Genomic DNA, 26,835 nt, shown 5'->3' with positions numbered 1-26,835 from the left:
CCGCCTTGATTTCTATCAAACTTATTAGATAGTAAAGCAGACAAGTCTGAAATGGAATGTTTGATCGGTATATGTAGGGCTCTCAAAAGAGAATCTATTTCAGCATAGTTGATTTTCAGAAGCCAACTAGAACTTCGCAGCTGCCGTATAGTTGATTGTTCCCACCAGTTTCGTTCTCATCTGGTCAGTTTCACGAATGCAAGGATTTACTACGACTCTCAGGTGTAAACCTTGGTCATATACAGCGGTGAACTAGCTAAATATAGCTAGAGGAGTAATATAGCTAAATATAGCTATAGGGCATTCCACAGAGGTGAAATTCTCTCGGCAAAGCAGAACAAGAAGCAGCAGAAAGCAAAACTCGATTATCGAATATATAAGGAAAGGGGCGACGGTTTGGCACCAGATATCCAGGGGTGTGGAAAGAGCAGCTGTGAAAAGCGGAAAAACCATCAAAAAACGACGATTGCTCGTGAAGGTTTCCACAGAAAGACCCCTTGGTTCTGGCAAATAGATCACAATTACAGGTACCTGGGAGCATACCGATGGAATGAACAAAATACGAACAGTTAACATAATATAGTCATAGATCTTAGGTTGTAACTTGATCATGAGCGAATTTGTTAATGTTGCACCCACGAAGTATGGAAAGTGCCAAACATTGGGAACTACCCGGGGAGGAGTTAGGAGCAGGAACAAGGAGAAGCGAGAACCACTTAAATGGAGGATTCTATTGTATTTCTGCCTTTGTTCCCCATAGCAACTGGGGATCGAAAAGCACCAAATTTGATGACTTATTAAGGGAAAGACGAAGTAAGAGCATGCTATTGAAGTCTCGTATGGTAGCTCTTTAACTTCCGGGGATATCTAAATATTGAACCAGTGATTCAAAAGAATGGCAAGTCAGCGGTTATGTGTTGACTTCAGAAACAGGAATCTTGCCACACCAAAGGACGAGTATCCAATGCCGATAGCTGACCTACTGGTAGATTCGGCAGCTTGTATTGAGCCTCTTGGATGCCCACTCAGGATATAACCAGGTGCCAATCGCCGAAGAAGATATTAACAAGAATTTAGATGCCCTGGTCCAGTTGGTGCCTATGATTTGTCGATCAATTCCTCGGGTCAAGGGGCGCACCTATGATGTATAATCTTCACTACTAGTCAATCCAGGGAAATATTCCTTCTGGCCTTTTATAGATGGATACCTTTTTCTTAGAAAAAATCCCCTTTCAGGTTTAATGATCAAGCAGCGGGGTACCGATTATCCTCTTTTTGCCGGAGGAAGCGAGGAAACAGAGCTAACGGAATTTCATTGTAAAGAAAATGACTCATAAGGAGGTCAGTCATAAAATCCTTAAACACTAGATCATGACTATATACCCGGATCTCATTCCTTGAAAGATCCCAGGTCGCTTCGCTTAATCAAAGATAAGAAATATCATAGCTGCTTACGAATGCCATCCAACGAGGTAGAACCACCTTCTAATCCTTATGGAGTTTAAGAACAACGTCCACTTGGATTTTCTATACTAGTTAGCCGCAGAAAAAGACGAAAGCGAGCCAAAACATGTAAATCAAAAAACAAAAGAAGGGAACATCCACTGCTGAAATACACTTGCATCGTCGTTAAACAGGAACTCAAAAACGGCACTATAGCATTGGAATTATGGAATTTGAATGGATTGAGTACATCAAGATGAAGAAATTAACGTAATAAGCGATATTCTCAAAAGATTCGGTCATGCCAGAAACCTTAGTGTGCATGGCACTAAAAAAGGGTACAAAGAACCTGAGATGCAAGTAATGGCTGAATAGCCGGGGAAACACTAAATAAAGACAAGTGTCATCCGGACTTACTTGATTGATTGAATCGAGAGATGGAAATGCCATTGAGAGATTAGAAGGGATAGAGAAAACGTCAGATAGAGGTCGTGCTTCTGCTCAGTCCAAAAGAACAATCTGAGTGAGGATAAGGTGGTTTATGTTAGGGTCCGAGAAAGCAACTTGACATGCCAATCCTATCAAGAATTCCACTCTTTCTGGTCATGTCAGAAACCACCTCTTGGAAAGCAGATCGAAAGCCAATCGTTTCAGAAGATGATGACCCTCTTGTGCTCCTACGTTCCTGCTAGTTGGTGGATGAAGAATAGGAGAGAGCTTGCTTGAGTAGAAGATAACCCGCGAGAAGGATGTTTTGTAGCGCTTTCTCATACAAAAGGAAAAGGCGTCACGACCGATCGATAAAGAAAAGAACCGCAGCGCTGTCGCCCACCCCGCTTTGGGCACGGGGAGGCGAGAACCACCGCTTTTAGGAAAGAAGCCTACAATTTGATTCTCGTCTCGTTTCACTTGCATTTTCTTTCGTTCAATCTCGTTCTGAGAGTGGAATCGAACCACTCACTCCGTTTGGATTTCGAGTCCAAAGGGCCCAGCCAGCGAAAGAGGATTTACAGTCCCACGCAGCCTGCCAGAACCTTTTTCTTGCTTGATTTTTATACGATTTTTTGAGCAACTAGCGCGAAAGCCGTTGCGCGTTAGCGCATCCGTTTTCTTGCTTGATTTTTATACGATTTTCTGAAGTGATCTGTCCAACTAAGTAGAAAAGGACACTAGAGTGTGGCTACACGTGGTATAGGGCTGCTCGTCCCGCCTGGTGTTGAGAAATGACATCCAATCTTTCGGTACCTAGAATATATTCTAGGTGGATAAACTTATTTTTGATCAGCATCAATGGGAGATCTGATGTTTTAGAATGACCTTCCCCCGATCAGAGAAGGGGCTTGGTCTGGAACGGATTGAGACGGAAAGCGGTAATCAATCGCCGCGTGGTGGAACGCTTGTTGGAGAAGGGTAAGCGCCTCCATGTCGTAGGGGTGGGTAGGCCAATAGAAGACTAGGGAACTTAGCCTAGCCACTCAGTTCTGCCCCGAGCCAAGTCTATTTAGTGTCAGCGAACACATACCACTATCTATATATAGGTTTTTCTTTTTCGTAGAGGTTGTCGCTTAGGTCCTTGGACCCTTCCTTCATGAAGCTTGAGGAAGCACTCACTTTTCTATCCACGGCATTCTTGGTTCTGCACTTAGTCTTGAACCTGTGTTGGTTTGGGACGTCAATCTCATTCGTCAGCGGTGTGTGCCGCGTACTATGATTGCTTTCTTCTTGCTGTCAAATCCCAGTCTATCTTTCACTGAGCTTCCTTCGCTTGGAATTCAAAGTCCAAAAAAAAGAAAGAAAGCGTACTGTGAGGTATGAATGATCAAATGTCTACGGGTGTCATTGAATATCATGGGGTACGAACTTCTAAGGTCATGGCGTAGGGTATTGGATAGGCTGGTCCGCTGGTCGAAGTCATTGCAGGGTGTGCTACGGACAGCTATTGTTCCAGGGCATTTCCTTTCTCTCGTCATCACGCTAACATACACAAGGCTTGCCTTCACAGGGCCCCACCTTGACTTGCCATCATGGCTACACTCTTTTCATCAAAGCAACTCTTCTTAAGAAGACCCCTTGGTCCCCACAACGAAGTTCCTCCATAGAGAACCCAACTGCACAGCACCATCGCAAAGGTTTCTTCGTAACTCGATTAGTCTCACTCAAGAGAACTCATCTACACGGAAGGTCTTTTAAGTGCCAGTTGTACCCGCACAGAAGTTCTGCGCCCTCAACTACACCAGGATGCCCCCTGCAGTAGCATCACAACTTTTCTCACCATGGACAGCTCGCCAGTCTTCTTGCATCAGCCACACCTAATTACAAATGACCTTGGCCTCTCCATGCTCGTCATTTACATTTAAACTGCACACCCCCTTGTTGAGGTCTTACTCCAAAGGTACGGCCTCTAGCACATGACCATTCCTCACTCAAGTCATCGACACCCTCGTCGATGTATGTGTTGAAAGAAGAAATTCCACTATCTCTCAAACGAAATGAGGTTTTTGAACTCCTATATAACAGAGTTTCATTGATGCCAAAGGGGGTTTTCCTCAAACGATTGGAACCAGAATAAAATAAAAAAAAGAATGAAAGAGTCAATCTATCTTAGTCAAGGCGCTCGCTCTGCCACAAAGGGAGGCACTGGCAAAATCTAAATAGAAAAGAATAGTGTGGTTCAGCGTTGCTATCCCTCGGTCTCCCCAATCAAGGGCTTATAGCAACCTCTATCAACACAACTATCCGAACACCTATTGCTTGCTTTAGCTCCAACTACTGCTAGCTTTAGCTGCAACTATCTTCCGACTCTCTACTTGTTCGTTGCCCGACGCGGCTCTGCCTCTGCCTGTTTTTGAGCTCAATAAAAGAGAAAGTTTCATGCCAGTATGGGCGAAAACCATCAATTTTCACATTCCCCTAATAAATGGGTGTTTTTGAGGTCCTTTTTCCGATCAGTTTCATGCCAGTATGGGGTCAAAGTATACAAAAATCACATTCTCCCCGTAGAACGCTGTTTTTAGAGCTCTCCTTTTTTGGAAACTTTCATTGCGCATAGTACGAAAACCAACAGAAATCCCACTGGCAAAGGTGTTGTGCCGGTTGCCGACCAGGCGATCGACCAGCTTCCGACCAGAAGCGTTGGTCCAGTGAGGTGAGCCACGACCAGAACAGAGCTGTTACAAAGGAAGCCCACTCCCTTATGTTCTGATGGGAAATAGGACTAGGATCTGTAATAGTTGTATCTGCTTTCCTTTGGTTTGCATGGGCACGTGATACATTCCTAGCATGACGTTGGAACAAGCAAGGACCCAGCGTGATCCAGAGGGCAAGCCCATCCCGGGTAACTTTGTATCCTGACCCAAGCCGGAAGTTTGTCGAACTTGTAGTCTAGGACATTGGTAGGGATCCGCATGGGCACGCTGAACAATCCGATGGCCACCCACAACACGAAACATCGGCCCCGCTCGTAGCGCTTGCCGATCATCCCTATCTCTACCGGGCCCATATTCCCCGCCTCGCTGATACTTATTCATTTCTTTGAATCGATAAAGATGGGTATCCATGCCTCTTAGTTCCGGGGAGATACTGGTTATGCCAGTGTGGACAAGTTCAAATGGAGCAAACCCGCAAGAGCATGGAGCATAGGATTTGAATTAGCCCAGGAGGCGCGGGCGAGCAACTAAAGCCGACTTCCTTCCTCTGATTGGAATTGGTTGAAAGGAAACCGGAACTGGAAGATTGACTCGGGGAAACAGGAAATCCTTAATGCCGTGGGAAATCCATTGAGTATCCAAGGAAAAGGCAAGCTCAAGGTATTCTCCCCAATCTTTCCCTTTCGGTCAGACAACACTGGTCAATAGGATCGGGTGGGCTGGGCACATAGCCGGAGATAAGAAATGGCAACAAGGCTCAACAGAGCAGAGAGACAAGAATACCTATATAGAGACATGAGAAAGAATAAGCCAAGGACAAAACGAGAATTCCGCATCCGGTGAAAGCTGAAGTCACATAGGGAAGGGAGTTTCTGCAGATGGAGAAAAGGGAGATATCACACTGTGTGTGATAGGTTATTAGCTGGAGGATTGAGATTGGTATATGGCATTCAGATAGTCCTTCTGAACTAAAATCATGGAAAGACTAGGCTCACCAGGCAGGGAAAGCTAGATATAGCCTAAAAAACCTCCACTTACGGATTCACATACTGGTTGGTATGTTCATCAAGTTCTCGATTACTACTTACGGTGCCCACTGACTCCCTTTAATGGTACGCCAAGATATCGCTCATAACGACTGCAAAGGCATATTTATTAGCCAGCTGTGGGATACTGCCCTAAAGCTGCTGTTCCGGTGATTAGATCAAAATAGAGTTCTTTCTACAAGAGCATCTCAAGTTGGTCAGGCGTCCCCAGGAGTGTTTCGATATCAGCAAGCACATTCTAACTATCTATAAATGGCATTTCGAGGTGAGAGAGAGTTCCAGCATATTAGACAAAAGAGTGGGTAGACACATGCGTTGAGGCATTCCCTACAACAGGTGGATAAAGCCGTTTCTAGGCCATAGAAAAACATAGCATGTGACATTTATTTACATAGGACCAAGCATAATCGTTTTAGATAAGAATCAATCAGCAGGTGAAAGGCAAGCACTTCCTTCCCTGAATCCTACTCTTGCCCTAAAAAAGTACTAACTAAAGCCAAATCGAATGAAATATGCCTCTCTACGCGAATAAGCAGAAGTGAGCCCAATAGAACAGATCAGGAAAGAGTTTACTAAGCTATCGCGCGCAGTAAAGAGAATACCATATCTAGTTCCTGGCTAGCTCCCATCTTCGATGCATGGATCTGACTAACCGGAGATCGGACTCGTGTGCTTGAATCAAAAGAAAATACCGGTATTCTGTTCCAAATTAGGCTTGTAATTAGAGTTACCAATGGTAAGGATTGGCGTGGGTTTAGAGTGGGTAGCCCGCTCGCTATCTATGTCTTTCATTCCCATGGATTGGAAAACATCTTACTCGCCATGGGGCGAAACTTCTCATCGTCAGCCTAAGTGATTGTTTCTGTAAGCTAGAGAGAAGTACCCTTGATTGGGTGCTTCGAACGCCCTTCGGGAAGTGAAAGTGAAGGTTGATCAATAGCTTGAATCAGGACGATGCCGCTTAGAAAAGTCTTCTTTCTTCCTTTTCATTGTGACTCAAAAGCCACAAACAAGGGTTACTATTCAGGAGTGGAATTGCATTCTGTACAATGGGCATTTTCATTTCTCTTTCTGTGCTATGGCTATGGTTGACTTCTGTCTCTCGACATGTAGAGAAGCTGATCAAAAGGAAATAGTCTTCCAGATGGCAAATATGTGAACCATAAACCGTAGATTTACCACCAATTGTGACTCAGGGAGATGAAAGGTAGAGAATGGCTTATTCGTAAAAGAAGGCTCCCAGCCAAATATAGAATAGAAAGGAAGGGGCATCCCCGTGAGAAAACCAGGTGGTGTTACTTTCCTGCTTCCACCTGAACCTGCTTGCAGGCCTTATAGAAAAGTCTTGTATAAGATAACTAGCTTGACAACAGGAATTCTCTAACTTACTTGTAGATAACGAACTTGCTGAAGGAGGTTAAGATAGTTTTCCGTTAATGGGGAGAGAGAAAAAGAGTCCTCGCTTTCATAATCGGTAATCAGAGTCCAGGCTTCCAAAAGCCATATTTTACGACAACCTATGAACCGACTAACTCAACAGCTGGCCTTAGAGAAACTGTCCTAACTTATCCAAATAAATAGCCATGATGAAATACTCTTCCTTTCCCTGCGGCACTCGCTTGAAGGACTCGAAAGCTGACTAATGCTGATAGGAAAACAGAGCTTCCTTCAAACGCTGATCGATACCATCCACCAGAAGAAAACGTGACCGCAACTACTTCCCGAATCAACACCGTCTGGAGGCTTTGCATCTGTATTTGGAGCTGGGCATGCATCCATTGATTCTAGCACTTGGAGCTTTGAACGCTCGAAAGAGAAATACAATCTCCGCCCTACAAGTGGATCGATAGGTTCATACATCTTGTAGTCGGTGCAGTTCTGGGAAGGAATGGGCTAGTATGAGTTCTGGTTTAGTCAGTAGTTCACTTCTCCCTTCTTGTCCGCTCTTGCCCACCCCTTTCACTTTCTTTCCTAAATGTGTGACTGATACCAATCCCTATGTTGTACACTCTTCCACTAACTAGAGAGAACCATGCCTGAAGTAGAAAGAACCAATTACAAGTGTTCATAGTGGTCTAATAAAATAAACCCTGACCGTGAAGGTTCCTAGTGTTGATACCAGTTGTTGTAGATAATGGAAGGAAGCAACAAAACAGAGAGAGGATCAAGTGTAATCTTAACTACATCTCAGCTCTTATACAAAAGCTTATGTTACAATACATGGTACCAGTCCAATTTATAGAAAATAGCAAACCGACACAAAGTCATTATCGACTCAAGTAACAACTATTTCGATTTTGTTCACAGCTCATTCCTAGCTAAGACATAACGGCGGGTAGGCAAACAACTTGATTCAGGTCTAGTTTTGTTTGGACTTGGGCTTAGATGTAGTGGGTTCTTGGGCCACTGCTTTACCTTTATCAACCTTAGAAGGAGCATTAGTCTTTGACACATCAATCAACCCGGCGTAGGAGCATGGGATTTGGACACATCAGCACCAAACCTGTTGTTGAAGTCGAGTATGAGCTTCTATTCTATCCAATCGAAAGAAGAAGCAAAGGCTTTTCTCCTTATCTTTGCATTTAAGTTCTCGAAAGGAGAATCGGAGGCTTTACACCTATCTTTTCTACTTGCTTTTCGTTTTCTAAAAACAAGAGATCTAGGAAATGAAAGGAATTCATTATCGATAAGCTGTGGGTAGAACAGCACAACGATAGAAACATGAGGAAAATCGTCTTCATCAAGAAGATATTTAGCAATTTTTTCTATTTTCTAGGCGGAAGAGATAAAATAAATATTGTTACTGGGCTAGGATGTTCATTTGGGAAGGATCTCGGATGAAGCTCCAGAGTTCTTGACCAGTGGAGTCAAGTGGAGAAGGCGTTACTTGATAGGAAAGCAAATTTTTTTTGCAGGAATTGTTGTTGTTTCAGCGCGGTAACGAAGGATGTCTTTCTACCTGCACTTGACCCCGGAAAATTGTGGTGTTTTCTATCTTAGAGGATTAACCACGCCTTTATGCAAAGGCGATGCCGAAGAACATAAGCGGTTGTTTAAAGCAGAGTGGCGGCGCATCCGCCTCTATCCATCACCAGAGTCTTTCTAGGTTTGTTCAATATCATTTATATGTCATATGTCAAGGGCTAAATATACGGTAGCCGATTATATACTCCGCGTAGGGCGAAGTTTGTCCCAGTTGGTAGTTATATATAGGTATAGCTGGAGCCCTAGACAGTCTAGCCATATACCATATCATGGGTTGTGGGCTACTCTGGAAGGAGTGGTGACCCAGCGCGATAGGTTGCTTTTACTATTACAAGACTGGCTTCCTGGTCAAGTCAGCCTCCTTGAGTTTGTCTTACGGACGGAGTGGGCTTTTCCCCAGGGGGTCTAGTTTTAAGGCAAGTAGGCCTATTGAGATGCATATAACTTTTCATCTTATCACCCCGCCTAGCGACTTTGCAAGCATTAAAGGCTAGGCACCTAACAGCGGTTATTCCTCCAACAGGTTATTCTGGGTTACGCTAAACCTTCAAGCCTTTTACCAGCAGATGAATACTTAATCTATCCCCTCTGCGCACGGAAAGGGAAAGCTACTCTTCAAGAGTATATGCCGAAAATCCTATGTTTGGAGTGACCATGAACACACTGCTTGAGACCCTTCTTTCGTGAGACAGTTGTGATTCCGCTTTCATGTTTTGGATTGAGCTTTGTCACTCTTTCTATGCCTCTTTCTTTTTCTTGGAGGACAACACACACGCGGCGCTAAGGTTCCCGTGGCAACTGAACTAGGATTCGAAGCCAGGATGAGCGGATCTACCGCTCCAGGTCCTTTCCTATTCTTATACTAATATGTGTAAGTTCCTTGCGTTTAGAACTAGAACGTGAGGCATAGTAATGGCGCATGTGTGATATTCTATTGATCCTGTTTAGGCTGCTTTAGGAAAGCACTCAAGCAGGAATGGATAAAATGTCTTCTGCTGCAATCCTAACTGCAATGGCCCTCGCAGCTTTAGTGCAACAAGCCGATCGAAAGCACTCATCTTTATCGACTAAATGCTTTTTTGTCTCTTCCTCACTAAACGCCCGCTTCCTGGCTCCTCCCTCTTTGCCTAGCGGTTAAGTAGATAGTAGGTCCCCCCCTGGCCCCGCAACCAAGAGTCACTCGTCGAAAGCTGACCAGGAAGACAATAACTGCTATTTCAAGAAAGCATGGTTGGAGTTCTTCTATTGACGAAGGGAAGAGGACGGTCTTACTTTTCAGAGATACCTGACTTATTAGTGGACTGGTCATGTCATAGCGGAAGGTCAGAGGTGGGAAACAAGGAAACAGAGGAAATGCTTACTGGGACATAGCCTTCGGTACGAGTTGAAGGGAAGAGGTTTGATTGCTAATAAAATGAGTGGAAGAGCTGCTCGGTCAAAGGCATTCTCTCAAGTAGCAAAGGCAAGACGGAAAAGCAGGAATGAAGGTTGCTAGGTACCGCTCCGTGGTAACATCTATCGATTCCGCTATCGGGAAAGTCTGGCAAGGGGAATATCTGGCTGAGGAATTAGAGGAACTTTGGTAGCACTCGGGGACGGAATCAATCAAAGAACTTAAGAAATTGCCCATACCGACAGCAGCTCCCGCTTTAGAAAAAACCCTATCTCATCAGGCAGGTATACCTGACCCTTTTTTAGCTAGTTTCGGGAAAGCGGTAAGTTAAGTAAGTCAAGCCCTTCTAAGCGAAGAATAGCGGAGAGAAATGGTAACGTAATAAGGGAAAGGGAGCTAGCTGCTTCCATATCGCCCCCAAAAAAGAACCAAAAAGTTCCAGAGGCATCTTCCATTCATTTCGATTTAGGTCTTTCTGCACCATATTTAGATCTTCCCTTTCTACGATCCGGAATTCCCAGCAAATCCTTGACTCCTCGAATACGATGGGATTTCACACCTGGCGAATCTTTCACTCTACCTCCTCTGACTAAGACTATAGAATGTTCCTGCGAATTATGACCTTCGCCTGGAATGTGAGCAAATATATCATGTCGATTGCTCAACCGTACTTTTGCTATCTTACGTAGAGCTGAATTAGGTTTTTTCGGTGTTCTCGTCGAAACACGCAGGCATACTCCTTGCTTCTGGGGACATTGATCCGAAGCTCGAGTACGGTCCGTGCGCCGTTTTTCTTCTCTACCATGACGAATCAATTGATTTTTTGTAGGCATCCCTCTTTCCTATGTCCTTCCCCCCTTTGCCCTTTCAAAAGTGGTTACTCCCGATCCGAAGCACCCCTTTTCCATTCATAGAGAGATCCAATCGTCAAAATCAATAAAAAGGCCATCATGGACCAAGATCCAAACAGATCAATCTTGTTAGGAGGTACTGCCCAAGGAAAAGAAAAGGTGACTTCCGGATCAGGGATAATAAATAAAATAGGAACCGGATAAAATCGTATATCGAAACGACTTCTGGCATCACCGGAGGGATCGGAACCACATTCGTAGGCCGACAATTTTTCTGGATAGGTCGAACTATTGGAAGCAAATGGAAAAGGAACACCGAGTGGAATCAAAGAAACTAGCGGACTGATCACTAAATAGATACAAATAGGTGCAAATTCCGACATCACCAAAGCCCACTTCGTTCTCTCGCTCTCCTCGCGGCGCTCCTTGCTCGCGGAGCGGCATACCGAAAAAAATACGCTCAGATGTGGATTCGAACCACTGAAGGATTTCAAGGGCAATGCCCCTTGCTCTTCCCACTGAAACAAGAAAAAAAGGATTTGCAGTCCAGCAAGAAAACGGATGCGCTAACGCGCAACGGCTTTCGCGCTAGTTGCTCAATCCGTTGCTTGTTTTGCTCTAACCAGCTGAGCTACCAGAACCACTTGCCTAAAGTCTCTTTTCTTCATCTATGAGCATCCTACCTGCAGTGGAGGAGCTTGCTCAAGAACCGAGAGCCGGCCAGGGACTGGACGGCCCTCGTTCGGGAAGGTCTTCTTCGCTATAGACGCCACCAAGAACAAGAAAGGGGCGCTCCGCTCCTAGTCACTAAGCAGCTATTCTGTCCGACGGTGGACTCCATCAATCTGAGGTTCTTTCTCTCACGTAATTTCGCCCGCCCGTTCTACTTCCGTGCCGGAGGAAATGGGATTCGAACCCATGATACAATCTTCTTGTATGTCGATTTAGCAAACCAATGCCTTAAGCCACTCAGCCATACCTCCAAGTTGTTGATCGGAATTGGATGTGCCGGGTTGGTTGCCCGAAGATCCACTGCGTAAGCCGTAGCGCGCGTACTCTTCTTTACTGAGCGAGAAAGACTCTATCCAGATCTATGGATCTCCCCAGCGTCCAAGCGAGACCCCATCCAAACCAAATCCTCCACTCGTTGGGCGAGACCTTGCTTTCTATGAACACCTCACCACTGAATGAGAAACTTAGCCTCCGACCCGACCAAGAGAGAAGACAGGGTCAAGCCGACGCCGCCCTTCCTCACCTGCCTGAATGGAATGAATATCTCCTTCGTCTAGTCGAGAAGGGAAAAAGCCCGGCGGGGAACAGGACCGTGACTCTTCTAAACCATTACATGACGGAGAAGTCCATTCTCGTCATGATCGATCCACGTCCTACCATAGTGCCCGGAGAACCTGCTTCTAGAAGATTCTATAGTGATCCACTGGAATCGGCCTCGGGTGACGCCTCCCTAGTCGTCGAAAGATTTCATCCCTCGCTCGGTCGTTAAGGTGGGGTGAAAACTGCAATTAATGCTCTATCTCCGTCATAGAATATGGGATACTCACTTTCAATGGCCTCGCATCCCCAGAGCCTCAGACTGGCCTGCCCTTCCAATCGGGGTTATAACGGGTCCGGTATCAGCAACACCAGCCAATCGTGTTGGTACGGTGGGTTCCCCATACCCACTATTCGGAAAAAAAGCTTGCCATAGCAGCTCAAACCTCCGATCGGGAAATGGGAGTTCTAACCGGTCCTAACCCCAATTCCAAACAAATTGATTGGACCGAGGTTCGTGCAGGGAGAGAATAGAAACTAATAACGATGGAGCAAGAAAACGGATGCGCTAACGCGCAACGGCTTTCGCGCTAGTTGCTCAATCCGTTGCTTGTTTGGTTCGAGGTTGAGCTCACCCGCCGCCCTACGTCAGTAGTCTTCCTAACTTCTATTCCCTTTTTTTTGCTCTAAGGTAAGGTCCTTCAAGAACAGCATTGCGGTCGCAACGGGGCTCTGGGTGAATATTGTCCGCCCGTATGAGCCGGGCTGTGAATATTTATAGGTCGGGGTCTTTACTGAAAAACCACAATACTACACTACAACAATTTGAAGAAATCCGCAAGTGACTCTAATTTGAATTCACTAGTCGTGTTGAGTTTTTTTTTATTTCAATATAACAAATCTGCCAATCCCGATATTCCCACATTTCATTCTGGTCCAGTGTCCATTCCTGAATGAAAGAAATGAGCTTTTTTCTGCGCCCCTTCACTCACTTCTGAATGACTCCTTTAGCACTCTCTTCACGATTAATTACGTAGGTTCGAATCCTGCCTCTCCCACTTGTTGTAGACTTAAGAGAAGAGAAAGTAGGCGGAAGCCTAGGAGGGCCAATCGAGCGAAGCTCTTTTTTTTTTGCCGTGCCGTGAAGTGCAATTTTATCGTATGCGTTTTAGAGAGGTTGTCGAAAAAAGACGATCTATAGAGATTCCCCATCTATATCCAATCGAGAATAGAAGCGAGTCGCTTCCGGCGTCGGCTTGTAGTCTCTGCAGTCGGCACACGCACGCGCCCGTCATCATGCCTCCTTGGTTCGGGACGAAGCCAAGCGAGACATACGATAGACGAAGGAAGCGCCCACCCAGCAGGAGGGCTAAAACCTGTAGTTTTGAAGTTGCAAACTCCAGCTTCGAAGCTGGAGTGCTTTAGCCCTTTTTTAAGCAAGAATCACCGTCTTGAGCGCCTTGCGCGCTCAAGAACAAGCAAGGGATGAGCGCTTTGTTGCTAAAGCGGATACGTTTTCTTGCTGGGGAAGGCTAGTTTGATCGAGGATTGGAGAGGAGGGAGAGGTGGAATAAAAAGCTCGGGATGGATTTTGGAGTCTTTGTGCGAGCCGTATGCGGTGAGAGTCGCACGTACGGTAAGGAGGGGGGTTCGCGTCTATACGTGTAGTGTGGTGGTTGGGCCTACCCACCCTATTTGTTCCATGATCTATGGGTCTACTGGAGCTACCCACTTCGATCAATTAGCCAAGATTTTGACCGGATACGAAATCACTGGTGCTCGATCTAGTGGTATTTTTATGGGGATTCTTTTTATCGTTGTAGGATCCCTATTCAAGATTACTGCAGTTCCTTTTCGGGCGGCTGTAGGACGGACGGCCCCCTATAGGTAGTAGGGTAGGGTGGGTGGTACCGCTCAGATAGCGGCCAATCCTCCTAACTGCGCGCGGGCCGGGCTTAGAGCGCGTGAAACTCATCACTACCTCGTAAGGGCGTTGAGACCATAGCATGTTACACAAAAGCGCCGCTTTCTCAGGAGTGTTGTCACACAGCTGCCCGACTAGAAGAGCTACTCGCTCTGTAGTGTTGTCACACAAGATAAGCACGCCGCCCGCCTGCTGGCCGGGCGAATCGAAGTTATCTTCCGGTCAACTGTCCACCCAGTCAAGTGCAAAAAACACAGTGGAATCACGCAACGCACGCTGCTGGTGTGCTTCCTGCCCACGAGGAAAGAAGAGCGACAAGGTTCAGATTTGACTGTTTGCAGCATGGGAGCTGATTACCCAAAAAATCCCTGGGAAAAAAGAAAAGATATCTCGGTAACGAAAACCATAGGAGGCTGTATTGGCGAGATCCAAGGGTTCACAGCAGCCCAAAAGAAAAACCGCCTGGAAGTCCGAGGACCTTTAGTACCGTACCGAACCAGCAGCCTTCGCGCCAAGCGACGACCGCCCTTGTCCCTTTCCTTTTTCCATTCAGCCTACTTCTTAGCTTTGTTCCGTCAGTCTAAGGCAAAGCTTAAGTGGTTTGCCTACCTTACCCACTTGATGAAAGGGAACGAACTTCGTTTCCTTGGCGGCTTTATGGATGGATTCAGTCAGAAAAAACTCCTTCCTTTTCAAAAAAGTGACGCTTTGCGTCTTCGCTTCCGAGGGTTAGGGTATAGGCCGTTTCGAGCAAGCTTTCGCTTTTTCTCCCGGCTTTCTACAACTTTCGCTTTAGCTTCCAAAGGCGACCCAATGACCTTTCCGGAATTGGAAGTATTCGTCGCCCTACCCTAAGAAAGAAGTCACTATAAAACTGCTTGCCCTCCAGAAGTACCAAAGGTGCGCGGAGCCCGGTGAAAATGAATATGTTTGCTACTGAAAGAAGCCTGCCTATTGACTAATATTCGTCTTTAGAATGAAAGTAGCTATGAAGCCCAATCTACTGTCGATTCAAAAGGGGGCATAGTCATATGGGTGGGGTGTTTGTGGGGAGCTGCCTTGGATATGAGGAATTCCTCAAATCTAAAAAAAAAGAACAAAGACAAAGTCCGTGACGAAGATCTTTCTTTTCTATCAATAGATAGGAATGAGTGTTCGTTATAGGGGATAGGATCCATCTGCTCTCTCTCTCTCTATTTTCTTTGATGCAATTTAGAGAGAAAGAGCAGTGCGAATTAGAAAAAAAAGAGAATCGGGAGATGATTCCAAAATAGATACATAGACATCTAAAGTAAAGGGATGTATATATTATTCCTATATATATCATCTATCTATGAAAAAAGTAAACAGAGTTCGTTTTTGGGTTCCCCGAAGCCCCGAATGGATTGGATCGTTTCTGCTTCTGCCAACGAAATGAAGGCCTCGCCCCTTCCGAATGCTTCTCCGATCCTGAAGTTCTCGCGAAGAGAATAAGATGCAGCTCCCCCTCCCTCTGTCTTTTTCCGCTTTGCTAATCTTCCCCTCTAACGCGGGCCGGGCTTAGGCGGGCGCGGAGGAAGAAAGAAAGTCGAAGAGCGTCTTCTCCTTTGTCCTTTTTTCAGTGCAACACAGGAAAGCACCCTCTTTTTGTAATCCCTGCAGCTTCCCAGAGGCTTGCTTTTTTTTTATTGAACGCATGGCGTAGCTAGGACCCCTCCAATCATGTTTGAGCCTATGTTCACCCGGGGCCAAAAAAGGAGAATTCCGGAATGCCTGCCGACGTTCAGATAAGGTGCATATCCCTTACCACTAAAGGAAAGGCTCGACGAAGGGGGGGATATTAGCTGGGTAAGGAAAACGCTTTCGGAGATTGAGATGTCGATTTGTTTTTCATCGAAAAGGAAGAAGGCCGAGGGGATAGCAGCCTTCCTTCGGGCTTTGCCTGCCGACGTTCTAATAAAGAATTCCGGCTCGGCCCGGGAAAGCGCTGGCAACAACATAAAGAAAGGGGTCCATGTAGCTGCTGCGCCCGCCCACTGAGCAGCAGGTTCGGCATCTACTACAAAAGATAGAATCCACTTCAGATAACCACGTCTCTGCTAGGCAGCGTGTGGAATGGCCGAGAGCGGACCAAATGGATATATAATCCAAGCCGAGAGTGGAGTTACGTGAACAGCCGTCTGATGGAAAACAACTTTCACGTTCGGTTCAGAGAGCACTTTTTTCGTTGAGAATAAGTCCTTCCCTTTTGTGTGAATTCCCCAGCGGCGAATTAACAACTTGTGGGGCCCTATCTATTCAATCTCTCGAGCCCCAAGAAAACCCCCCTCTCCCTCGGACTCAATCTCTCTTTTGACTCTATATATGTGGGCACCTGATATCTATGAGGGTTCACCCACCCCGGTGACAGCATTCCTTTCTATTGCGCCTAAAATCTCTATTTCTGCAAATATGTCACGTGTTTCTATTGTTGCTTCCTATGGGGGTACATTACAACAAATCTTCTTTTTCTGCAGCATTGCTTCTATGATCTTAGGAGCACTGGCCGCCATGGCCCAAACGAAAGTCAAAAGACCTCTAGCTCATAGTTCGATTGGACATGTAGGTTATATTCGTACTGGTTTCTCATGTGGAACCATAGAAGGAATTCAATCACTACTAATTGGTATATTTATTTATGCATCAATGACGATAGATGCATTCGCCATAGTTCCAGCATTACGGCAAACCCGTGTCAAATATATAGCGGATTTGGGCGCTCTAGCCAAAACGAATCCTATTTCGGCTATGACCTTCTCCATTACAATGTTCTCATACGCAGGAATACCCCCGTTAGCCGGCTTTTGTAGCAAATTCTATTTGTTCTTCGCCGCTTTGGGTTGTGGGGCTTACTTCCTAGCCCCAGTGGGAGTAGTGACTAGCGTTATAGGTCGTTGGGCGGCCGGAAGGTTGCCATGAGTAAGGTTGGGAGACCGAAGGCAGTTTTCCGTGCACCGGACACGTAGCTTACCGAATCAGTTGCAACACAGATGGGAATGCATGCTACGAAAGACAGGGTCGAGTCTGATACATCAACCGTCGACTCCATATCCTTGTACGAGTCCACAATCACTACACGAGATGAACCTGGGTTTGGTGAATGGAAGTTGGCCTTAGGTGTAATAGGACTCCCAGTTACTGCGTGCGATCGTATACTGAGGTGCTCCCCGTTGGTTGTTGGAACGACGCGAGCCGGGCCGGGCCTCGATTCCTTTGAAAAAGATGAAGGGACAGAGGTGACTAATTCCCCATCTCATTTGGGGCGGAAAACGAATCGACATCTCGATGTGATACAGCCCTTTCCATTTTCGTTGGGAAAGAACGGCGAAGTCCATCCGAACCCTCCAATGAAGAAATAAGAGGAGAGCAAAGCGCCAATGGCGCGCGAAGCGCATGCGGAAGGGGCACGGAGAAATAAAGAAGTGTGGGGGAGAAGCAGCCGAGCTCATTCCCTTCGCTTCCTGGGCCCAAAGCAGTGCTTTGTTTCCTGGCCAAATCAAGGATTTGGGGCTGATTGCAAAAGATATCTGAATAGAAAGATAGATCCATCCATCTATCCAGATATCTAAAAAAGAATCGATTTCGATTTCATGAAACCTTTGATTCAAAGAACTGCGCTTAGCCCCCCCGCTCATGAAACGGCTCTGCTGCAATGGATGGCAGAGGGTCCGTAGTACCCGAAGCACTGGAGTGATCCAGTAGCCGGGAAGGGGCCTAGAAGTGCCTACTACTACACCACACTACACTTGGCTCTACACATTTACAGAGCTTACCCCTGTCCAGTGTCTGGCAGAACGTTGGGGGCTTCAATCGTCGACTAGTTATCCCCATCTCAGCCGAGGCTAACGGAGCCTGACTTATTCAGGGGAGAGAGTGGAGCCTATCGAAGCACCCTTGAGAGTAAGATCCTTGGCTCCTCTTCATTCTCTACAGGGGTCTCTGCCCACATGGAAGCGGGGCAGAGATGGATAAGATCAAACACGGGAATAAGAAGCATTTGAAATGCCTTTTTGATCATTTTGATAGAGGGGGATGGATAAAGTGGGCAAAACAGACTCACATTTTTCAATCGAAAAGATGGGTTCCTTTTTCGTCTCGACAAAGATAGAATCATCTTGAAAACGCTCCTAACCCCTTCGTAGGGCCGTGTATAGTAAGTGATCCGAACCTGCCCGGAGCGAGCCCCCCTTAGAGGCAAGTGAAGTTGGTGAGCCGTATGATGGGCAACTATCTCCTGCGGTTCGGAGAGGACTCAGCTGTTAGTTAGTACCCCCTTAGAAATCATATTTTATTATATACGCTTAGCGAAAAGAATGTTTTTTGATAGACCTAGGACATGGATTCTATATGAACGAATGGATCGTGACAAGTCGTTACTACTAGCAATGACTTCCTCTTTCATTACTTCATCCTTTCCATATCCCTCTCCCTTGTTCGATCTTACTCATCAAATGGCACTCAGTTCATATCTGTAAGTTCGTTCGATCATTGACAAGGTTCAAAGAAAGGGTGGGCCATTCACCATGAAGGCTAAAAGCGAGATAGGCTTTACTGGACATTTTCGCTTACAAAGGCGAAGACAATTCCGCGTTTTTTCAGCCGATTCTCCGAAATTTAAGACAATTATCCTCACTCAAACTTCAAAAAGTCCTTTTGTCTTTTTCTGATGTAAATTCTGTCTGTCTCCTTTGTCCTTCCTAACGCTAGTCTAGTCTCCTTCGTTCCACTCGTCCTTGCTTTTTTTTCTTCTTCCTATCGGTCCCAAGGTCAAAGAAATAGGTTCAGTGGTTCGACCTCCCAAAGGTTAAAGAAAGACATCGGTATTAAGACCACTCCCTCCGGATGATGATATGTCCCAACCATCTATAGCCCATGGTTCGTTACTCGGGAATTCGGAGAGGTCAGATGAGATAGATGGGTGTGTTCAAAATGGAATGATCCCCTTTTCTCATGTTTGCATTTTTGTTGTCCACAAACAAATAAAGAGTCCGAAAAGACGTACGCATAACAGACTCGGTACCTAGGTCAATGGGTTCAGTGGAGAATTGCGTTACTGTAATAGCGAAGGTATCTATGAAATGCAGTACCAAGGTCAATGAAATTGAAAGGCACCTCTGACAACAGAATCAAAAGGGATTTGGCGGCTATAGACGACTCAGAGGGGTTTTCATAAAGAGAAGCTTTCGCGCAGTACACCTATTTTTCTATAGAAGTGAATGGCCCCTTAGTTGGCTAGTCTGATCAATCGGCAGGCTCAGCCTCTACGTCGTATTCTGATATAGAAAGAAAAGAACCGAACTCCTGGAGGGTGAAAGAAGAATCTCAAGTTGATACTCTGCCAAGGGATCTGTCCACAACTGGTACTTCACATGCCTTAGAAGTAGATTTGAATGAGAATGAATGAAATGAGCAAACGTTACTAGGAAGGTGAACTCGCTATCAAACTACTGCCTGCGCTAGGGGAAGCGCGAAAGAAAAACCAGTTTCAAGCAAGATCTGATACCCTTGAAGGACTCCCAGGAATGAGAGAGCAAGTACAAGGACAATCTTATTTTCTAAGGATAGGCGGTATTCCATAATTAACATAGTTCGGTTAGAGTGGATTTGAAAAGCTACAGCAGATCGATAAGTTGCTAATTTAGCTAAGTCAACTCCACTACGGAATCTAGCTCTCCATAAGAGGGTATTCCCAATGAGACAAGTAGTTTATCGAAGGGACCCTCTGTCTGAAGATTGTAGTCCAGATTTCTCGGAATAGAATAATTGAATGAGCAGGTGCAGATGGTCAATCTCCATCTTGAAGCCGAGTCTCTCTGTCTTCTTATTTTATATAAAGATATAGAGAATAACTCGATCGATCGTAGAATGATTTCGTGATCTGATCTTCATTTGGGCGGCTTTCGCTCAATCCGTGGCTGTAGTGATAAGGCAAATCAAAGGGGTCAAAAAAGAAGATATAGAATTGTAGCTAACAGGGTTCGCTCGCCCTCGCCTGTCACTATAGCGTGTCAAGTTTCTCTCTTTCCAATCGGGATTTTTTAGGTGTGAAGTGAAGTTCACCAGAAACGCTAGCTATATGCTTAACACAGGGTAGGGGAATGCTATTTCTGTAAGATTTGGGTAATTTGTTTTGTAGAAGGACTCACTTGACCAACGCTTGCACTTGTTTGTGTTAATGGATCCAGCAAGACTCTAATATGATTTCTAAGGATTTGAAGAACGACGTGTACATGTTTCATTTCACCTAATCCATCATTTGAGGAGTGGGTTTCGCGATTGGGCTCAGATAGGGGTAAAGAGGGGGAACGGAGGCAGAGTTGATAATTGTACGGTTTCCCACTAAGCGCGAGCATAAAACTTGATCCTTCCTCACCGTAACCATGGTGTCAAGTTGATTCGCACCGGATATCGATACCTTCAGCCAAGACCCATTCTTAAGTACAAGCCAGTGGTGGTGTCCGGTCGAAGGAAGTTAGTGCTAAGCACTATTAATATCGTATCGAACCTGATGAGTATTTTAGAGTATCTTTGGACCCCAAAGAGTTGTATAAGTAGTCAAGAAATACTCCATTTTGAGTTATGGTTGTGCAACCGATCGTACCCATCTTTAGAACGTTATTGCCCTTGCGGACAAGAAGAATCGATCTATCAAAAATATGTTATGTAATGTATTCAGTTGAGTTGAATCCTGCGCATGACCAAAAGAAAGGAAAGATCCGTGTGTATGAAAGCCGTCTGGACCCCAACTGGAACAGGAACGTTGTCTCTTGATTTCTTCTTTGAATTCAGGTATCAATTCAATTATGATATGAAGAAAAGAGAGAAAGAATTAGTTCCACCAAAGGAACCCTAGTGAAATGCCTTCCTGGCTATCAAGCATTTTGCATTGCTCAAAGCCTAGAATCTTGTATCTGGGAACTGGGAAGATGATAGACGGTCAGCGGCTGTTGCCAATAGTCCTGAATCTGCAAAGCTACTGCAAACACATGCAACACAGGCTACAAGAATGAAGAAACCATGAAACCAACCTAAAATCACTGCCAGCACTTAGTTAGTTAAAGCCCAGGAACCACTTGTGTTACACCGGTGAAGCAGAAGCTCCGAAAGCTGTCCGAGGAGCCAGCCATAGGTGGGTTCTTTACTGGCCATAGGTAGGTCCCTTACTGCTGGATCCTCTAAGCAGGGAAAGATCGTAGCTAGTATGAATTGGAAGAACGATCATACCGAACCCAGGATCCTGCAACTATTCTTCCTTCGTTCAAGACTCGCTTTTCTCGCGGGTTGAATGAGTGAGCCTTGGCCATACATACTGAGATTCAACAGTCAACTTTGGAGTCCGTCCTAAAGCCCCACCAATCTACATAGGTGATACCAGGGTAGGTACTTGAAAGACGAGAATAGAACCCATGCTGATGTACCTTAGCTTTTCCGCTCTTCCAATCCTAAACAAGATCATAAATAAGAGTCCCAGGCCGCTTAACGTCCTCTTAGCACATATGATAGGAGCTGGCATACAGAATTACAAGAAGTTGGTACTTTTTCCAATCCTTTCTGATTTCTCACCAGCAAAATAGGATCGATCGCGAAATCAAAGAAATCTTTCACCTCACTTCTAAGATGAGCTAGCGCTCGCATCACCTTTCGATATCCTATATTTTTGATATTCAACAAGTAGCATTTCCACGGCATTCTTTAGATGGATTTCACTGCCCCTCATCTACTCCTCAGCTGGGTATCTATTTCTCAATACGGTGCTTTAGTGACGGATTCTGGCATCGCATGGATCTCTTAATCAAATAGGGTCTCCCGGATAGGTCAAAATGAATGTGACACCCGTGATAGGACCACTACTGATTAAACTAAGCCCTTTAAGGAAGGCGTACGGCAAACACTTGGACTGAAGCATGAGCTGGTTCAAACCACTATACCTGATATATCACGAAATCTATACTGGATTTTCAGCGCTGCGCTCAAGGTCAGGAAGAAGAAGAAGTGTGTGAGATTGTAATAAGTGTGATTGGAGAAGCTTTTAAAGAAGTGGAGGAAGTAGAATGGATAAATTCTATCAATTTCTAGCTCTCATAGCTGAATGAAGAAATAGATAATGGGATGCATTAATAGTTTCATCCAATTCCTAGCAAGTCAAGTACATAATAGTATAATTGAGTATTTAGAAAAGCCTGTCTAAGACGAGTCGGTGTTGTATGCTGAGTGTGGTTTCTTCCTGTTTCCGGAGTAGCCTCTATATATTGAGTTTATAGGATGGAGTCCATATCCCTCCTTTTTACTTCATGGATCTTGTCAGCATACAGGATACTGTCGTAAAGAAAGCGGGTATCTTAGAATATGGATCAGCAGCGGATACCAGATTGGTAAAAACCTGCTCAAAAAGCAAGAGTTGATGGTTTCGGGAAAGCTAAGCTAAAGCAAGCAGTAAACTAGTGGGTGCAAGCACGTTAATGAAAAAAAACGTGATAGAAAATCCTACCGTTAGCAGCGACTGCGACACTTCGTAACAGCTCCTTAGAGATCAATGTCTTATTGGTATTTGCTCGATTGCAGGCAATAACGTTAGTAAATTAGGTGAATGTACGTAAATCGAGGTACACGAGTCTAGCCAGGTATAGGTAGAAAAGGGGTATAGTAGGTCTCATGGAAAGGGAGATAGTGGGACGAATAGTTCATCGTGCAAGTGTTACGAATAGATAGGAGTCTCGACTCCGTCCTTCGAAAAGAAGATGGTTCGCGCTAAGGGTGACTAAAGGCAGAGAATTCTGTACGCCAAGAAGAAAAGAAAGTTTGTAGGGGTGAGAATGAACTTTCAAACCCTTTTCTTGCCCCTATCCTTTTTGCTTTCGATAACTTCTATCGCTTCCTAATCATATGAGTCTAGTGCAACATACTACTACTAATATGGAGTCATATTCTTCTTAAGCCTCCTTTCCCAGATCCAAGTTCCGAATCCCAGGGAGAGATCAAGACAATGCAGCAGGGTTGGCAAGCATACCTGTATCACTGAGCAAATCCAAAGCATACTTTCCCTCTAAAGAGTGAAGAAAAAGACTTGGTACAGCTAGAATACCGAGTGGATGTGGAATCCTACTTGAATTCCAGTCAGAAAAGGAAACTCGAATCCGGAACTTGCTTACTTCGGCTTGATCAGATACTGGAATCCAATCGGGGAACTTGGTTATTGACCCACTAATCTTTCCCTCTTTCGAGTCCAAGTCTCAAGAGGGCGCTTAGGCCGGGCCCTTCTCCAGAGTTCCGATACCGATATCACTATTTCAATTAGTTGATTGATTTCCCTTAGAATTTCATTCCTCCTCAAGTCCCAGTTTCGGTCAAGTAGTGGCAAGTATCATCTGTATCTGGCAGATAAGCTTTCACATGCATGAATTGAACTACCGAGATCTTTTCTTACTTGGCAACTAGAGCCTCCCCTTCGGGATTCGAGATTGAAGAAGAGGAAAACAGCTTCTAAAGGGAACTGATCCGAAGCAACAAGTCCTAGACCTAGAATGCAGGTACCCTAGTCTTGAAATATGCCATGAAGAATGAAATCTCTTGTTTTCATTCATATCATCAAAGTGCTGGATCTGAACTATTGAAATTAGTGAATTGGCGGAAAAGCAGGAATGAAGGTTGGGACAGAAAGGGGAGAGGAGAGCCCGGACGAGGAAAACAAGCACCCCTTTTAGGATTCTAGGAAACAAGCAATACTTTCCCATCTTGAACTGAACTGAACAGAGCACAGAGACTAGAATCAGAACTGGAATTCCCTTCTCTGAATTCAAAAGCCCACCCGGACTTGGTTTGAGAAGTAGCTTGTTCAATTTGTCCTCAGCAGAAGCGAAACCTGTTGCCAAGAGATCGAAATTCCAATCAGAAAATAAGTACTTTGAATCAAGAAATGACATTGCGTAGAAGTGAAGTGAACTAGAGAATTCTAGTCAGAAAAGCAATCGGATACTGAAATCTCTTCTCTGAAAGCTAAAGCTTTACAGATTATAGGAAAGCAAGCACCACGAAGGGCAGTACCCAAACTATAGGTTATCTTGTGTCTGGGCAAGCAAGGTCAAGTAGTGGCATCCTATTACCCTAAATGGAAAGCAAAGTAGGTTATTCAGCCATCCCTCGCGAACAATCAGAAGTCCCAGTTTCCTTAACTAATCTCGCCAATTTATCACTTGACCGACCCAGAGACTAATCTATCGTTGGCCCAGGCAAAGAGTGAGAAAAAGCAGCAAAAGGAGTAGCTTGCAGTGAGGAATGAAAGCTGGTGTTTTACCACCATTCAGCAAGAGAAACCCACTGGAACCTTTTCATAGGACCATAGAAAACATGCTGCTTCCTGTATAGAGATGACTGCTTCTTTAATGAAGTTGATCGTCTATCTCAAGTGGTGGTGATCGACTCCACGAATAGCCTGAACCTGAGAAATGTAGATCTGCAAACGGGAACTTCCTGTTGTCTCGAATCAGGTCTGCTATTTCTATTCATAACTCTCTGGTTGGAATCGACCAAAATAGCCCTTGACGGCAATAAGAGGATCCTAACCACTACACGGTTCGAAATATCAATCGAATGATACCTCAATTGAACCTGCTGAGTCAGTTATTGGAAAGATATCACTAGCAGCCTCACAGCAATCTTTAGGAAAATGCAGACACAGTAGTTTTTTCGAAACTTGTTCAGACACCGCAAGCAACTACCAGTATCGATCTTCTAAAGAAATGACCTTCGTTGCCGAAGTGATAGACAAACAATTCTATAGCGGACTTGGACTAGCGACACATTTCTCCATATATGAAATTCAATTCACCCGACATCAAAGAGAAGCTCAAGCTCGGGATCAAAGATCAGCTACAGATCGGGCTGGCATTCATCATAGTCGGCAGCTTACTTTTGACTGAAACATTTACTTTTCACTACATCCGTAAGAATCTGATGGAAAATGACTGCAACGCAATCAATTTCTCCCTTCCTCGTGCGCGCGTATCGTATATAGTTCAATGAGAAACAATGCTTTCTGATATTCACGAATTGGATTCGAACCAATGTCCCCCGACTCCTCTACCGAATAAGGATCGTGATTCACATTTCCTCGTTCTCTTTCTAGCTGCCCATATGGGTGGCTGCTATCATCCCCTTTTGATAGCTTCTTATCCGCATCCGCGAGCATAAGCGGAATAGCCTGAACACTCATAGCGATTACCTCAACCCTTGTCTTTCCTTTGGCTCCGCTCGGTGGGGGGAACCCAATGTACCAATTCTTTCACTCGACCCTGCTCCTTCTTCTTTCTCATTTGCCTCTTTCCCTCTCTCCTGCTCCCCCCCGACTGTCACTCTATGGCAAAGCTAAAGCTTTCCTGGCGCTTGGTGAATAATCTTTCTATAGGGACAAATAAAAGCCCAGTTTTGACCTTGCTGCATATAACATCTAGCATTTCATGTGTCTGAATGTAACAGCCAATAATCTGGTTTGCAAACCTATCTTTGCCCTCCTCGACTGCGGGAGCCCTCCATCGTTGCAGTACAATAGACGTTAATTTCAAGCGTAGCTTACTGGACATACGGTCAAGAACTTCTTGCAGCCTTCGAAAGAAGACTTTAGACATGACGCCAACACCTACGATAGGAATGCCGAATAGTATATCGTCTGCGTAGCGAGCGAAATAGACGTACTTGGTAGAATCCCCATTCTCCTCTTGGGCCATAGCATCGAATTGCAAGTCGAGTTGATGCAGGAATGATTGAATCAAAACAGGCGAGATCGGTGATCCTTGTGGAAGGCCGACTTCACTGTTTGAGTAGTCATTCCCTTTCTTAGAAAGTATCGGTGTCTTGAGAAAGCAATTGATGAGGTCAATGAGAGGAGCGTTATCTGTACCTAAGAGCTTAGACAAATGTTCAAGTAGTAACCGATGGTCTATGCTATCGAAACACTTGACCACGTCCACCTGAACCATATAATCCATAGACGGCCATTGAGTTAATGCACGGAAGAAGGGCCGAGAACCTTGCGGAAGCCCTGCGCAGATGGGGAAATTCGTGGATCTAATGAGTCATTGAGTAGCTCTGCCAACGCGGTTAGTATAAGTCGATCGGCTGCCGCCGGTTGAGTGATAGGCCTACCTAAATGCTCCCGGCCTTTTCTTTGGTCTAAAGGACCTAAACTACTCACTTGCCAAACTGCCTATTCATATGCCCTTTCCTAAACCACTTTGCTAGTTCTATACACCTGCCAGGATGCTTCTATTGCTTGTTACGTATTTGATACTGCTCACTATAATGGAATAGCTTTGTACTCAGTACATGATTGCTTTATAGCACCTGTAGCTTATGCAAACAAATTCCCTCAGAGTGGCAGCTTTTCAATGTCTAGCTAATCCACTGCATCTTATAAATTGTATAGTTATTCAGAACCTCTTCCTTCGAGCTCCTATGGAAGACCTTGGCCGCACGCGCCTTAGGCGATTTCTATTTTCTTTAGTTTAGAATTAGTCTTTAATTTAGGCCGCAGGTTTCTACAAATTAGGTTAGGCCAAGATATTTGAACTTGTGCAAACCAACCAGTTCTCCCATTTTTTCCCTGTGGATCGACACCCGAAGTACTACACGATAGGTCATGCTTTGCCTTTTGCAGATGCTAGTACAGTCCTATTTCAATCAAAAAGTAGAGTCCTATTTTCAAGTACAGACCACCGCTTTCTTTTTCTTTGGACTGAAGACCCGCCTGAGTTGATAGTGCTTACTT

At 45.0% G+C, this 26,835-nt stretch overlaps 4 protein-coding genes across 4 annotated transcripts; 1 reads left to right on the top strand and 3 right to left on the bottom strand.

Annotated features, from left to right (window-relative positions):
• Positions 1-252: 252 nt before the first annotated feature.
• On the bottom strand, positions 253-4,942 carry LOC123441283 (uncharacterized tatC-like protein ymf16). Its single transcript, XM_045117766.1, has 2 exons — positions 4,796-4,942; positions 253-867 (listed from the first exon to the last, which is right to left on the bottom strand). The coding sequence occupies exons 1-2, from the start codon at positions 4,940-4,942 to the stop codon at positions 253-255; spliced, it is 762 nt and encodes a 253-aa protein (XP_044973701.1).
• A 5,499-nt stretch (positions 4,943-10,441) lies between these two features.
• On the bottom strand, positions 10,442-10,846 carry LOC123442473 (ribosomal protein S12, mitochondrial). The gene has a single exon (XM_045118522.1). The coding sequence runs from the start codon at positions 10,844-10,846 to the stop codon at positions 10,469-10,471; it is 378 nt and encodes a 125-aa protein (XP_044974457.1). The 3' UTR covers positions 10,442-10,468.
• Positions 10,847-10,890: 44 nt separating this feature from the next.
• Positions 10,891-12,006, bottom strand: LOC123442474 (NADH-ubiquinone oxidoreductase chain 3). The gene has a single exon (XM_045118525.1). It carries the CDS (start codon positions 11,245-11,247, stop codon positions 10,891-10,893), a length of 357 nt encoding a protein of 118 aa, XP_044974460.1. The 5' UTR covers positions 11,248-12,006.
• Positions 12,007-13,440: 1,434 nt separating this feature from the next.
• Positions 13,441-17,200, top strand: LOC123442472 (NADH-ubiquinone oxidoreductase chain 2-like). The gene has a single exon (XM_045118521.1). The coding sequence runs from the start codon at positions 16,401-16,403 to the stop codon at positions 16,992-16,994; it is 594 nt and encodes a 197-aa protein (XP_044974456.1). The 5' UTR covers positions 13,441-16,400; the 3' UTR covers positions 16,995-17,200.
• Positions 17,201-26,835: the final 9,635 nt, after the last annotated feature.

The sequence above is a fragment of the Hordeum vulgare genome, chromosome 3H, assembly GCF_904849725.1.
Source record: "Hordeum vulgare subsp. vulgare chromosome 3H, MorexV3_pseudomolecules_assembly, whole genome shotgun sequence".
NCBI classification, from domain to species: domain Eukaryota; kingdom Viridiplantae; phylum Streptophyta; class Magnoliopsida; order Poales; family Poaceae; genus Hordeum; species Hordeum vulgare.
The sequence above is the reverse complement of the archived record's forward strand: the minus strand, read 5'-3'. Positions and strand labels throughout refer to the sequence as shown.

Coding starts and splice junctions, on each gene's coding strand:
- LOC123441283 (XM_045117766.1), bottom strand. CDS start 4,942: ATGGGCCCGGTAGAGATAGGGATGATCGGCAAGCGCTACGAGCGGGGC. Junction 868..4,795: donor TCGACAAACTTCCGGCTTGG/GTCAGGATACAA, acceptor TTCAATATTTAG/ATATCCCCGGAAGTTAAAGA.
- LOC123442473 (XM_045118522.1), bottom strand. CDS start 10,846: ATGCCTACAAAAAATCAATTGATTCGTCATGGTAGAGAAGAAAAACGG.
- LOC123442474 (XM_045118525.1), bottom strand. CDS start 11,247: ATGTCGGAATTTGCACCTATTTGTATCTATTTAGTGATCAGTCCGCTA.
- LOC123442472 (XM_045118521.1), top strand. CDS start 16,401: ATGTGGGCACCTGATATCTATGAGGGTTCACCCACCCCGGTGACAGCA.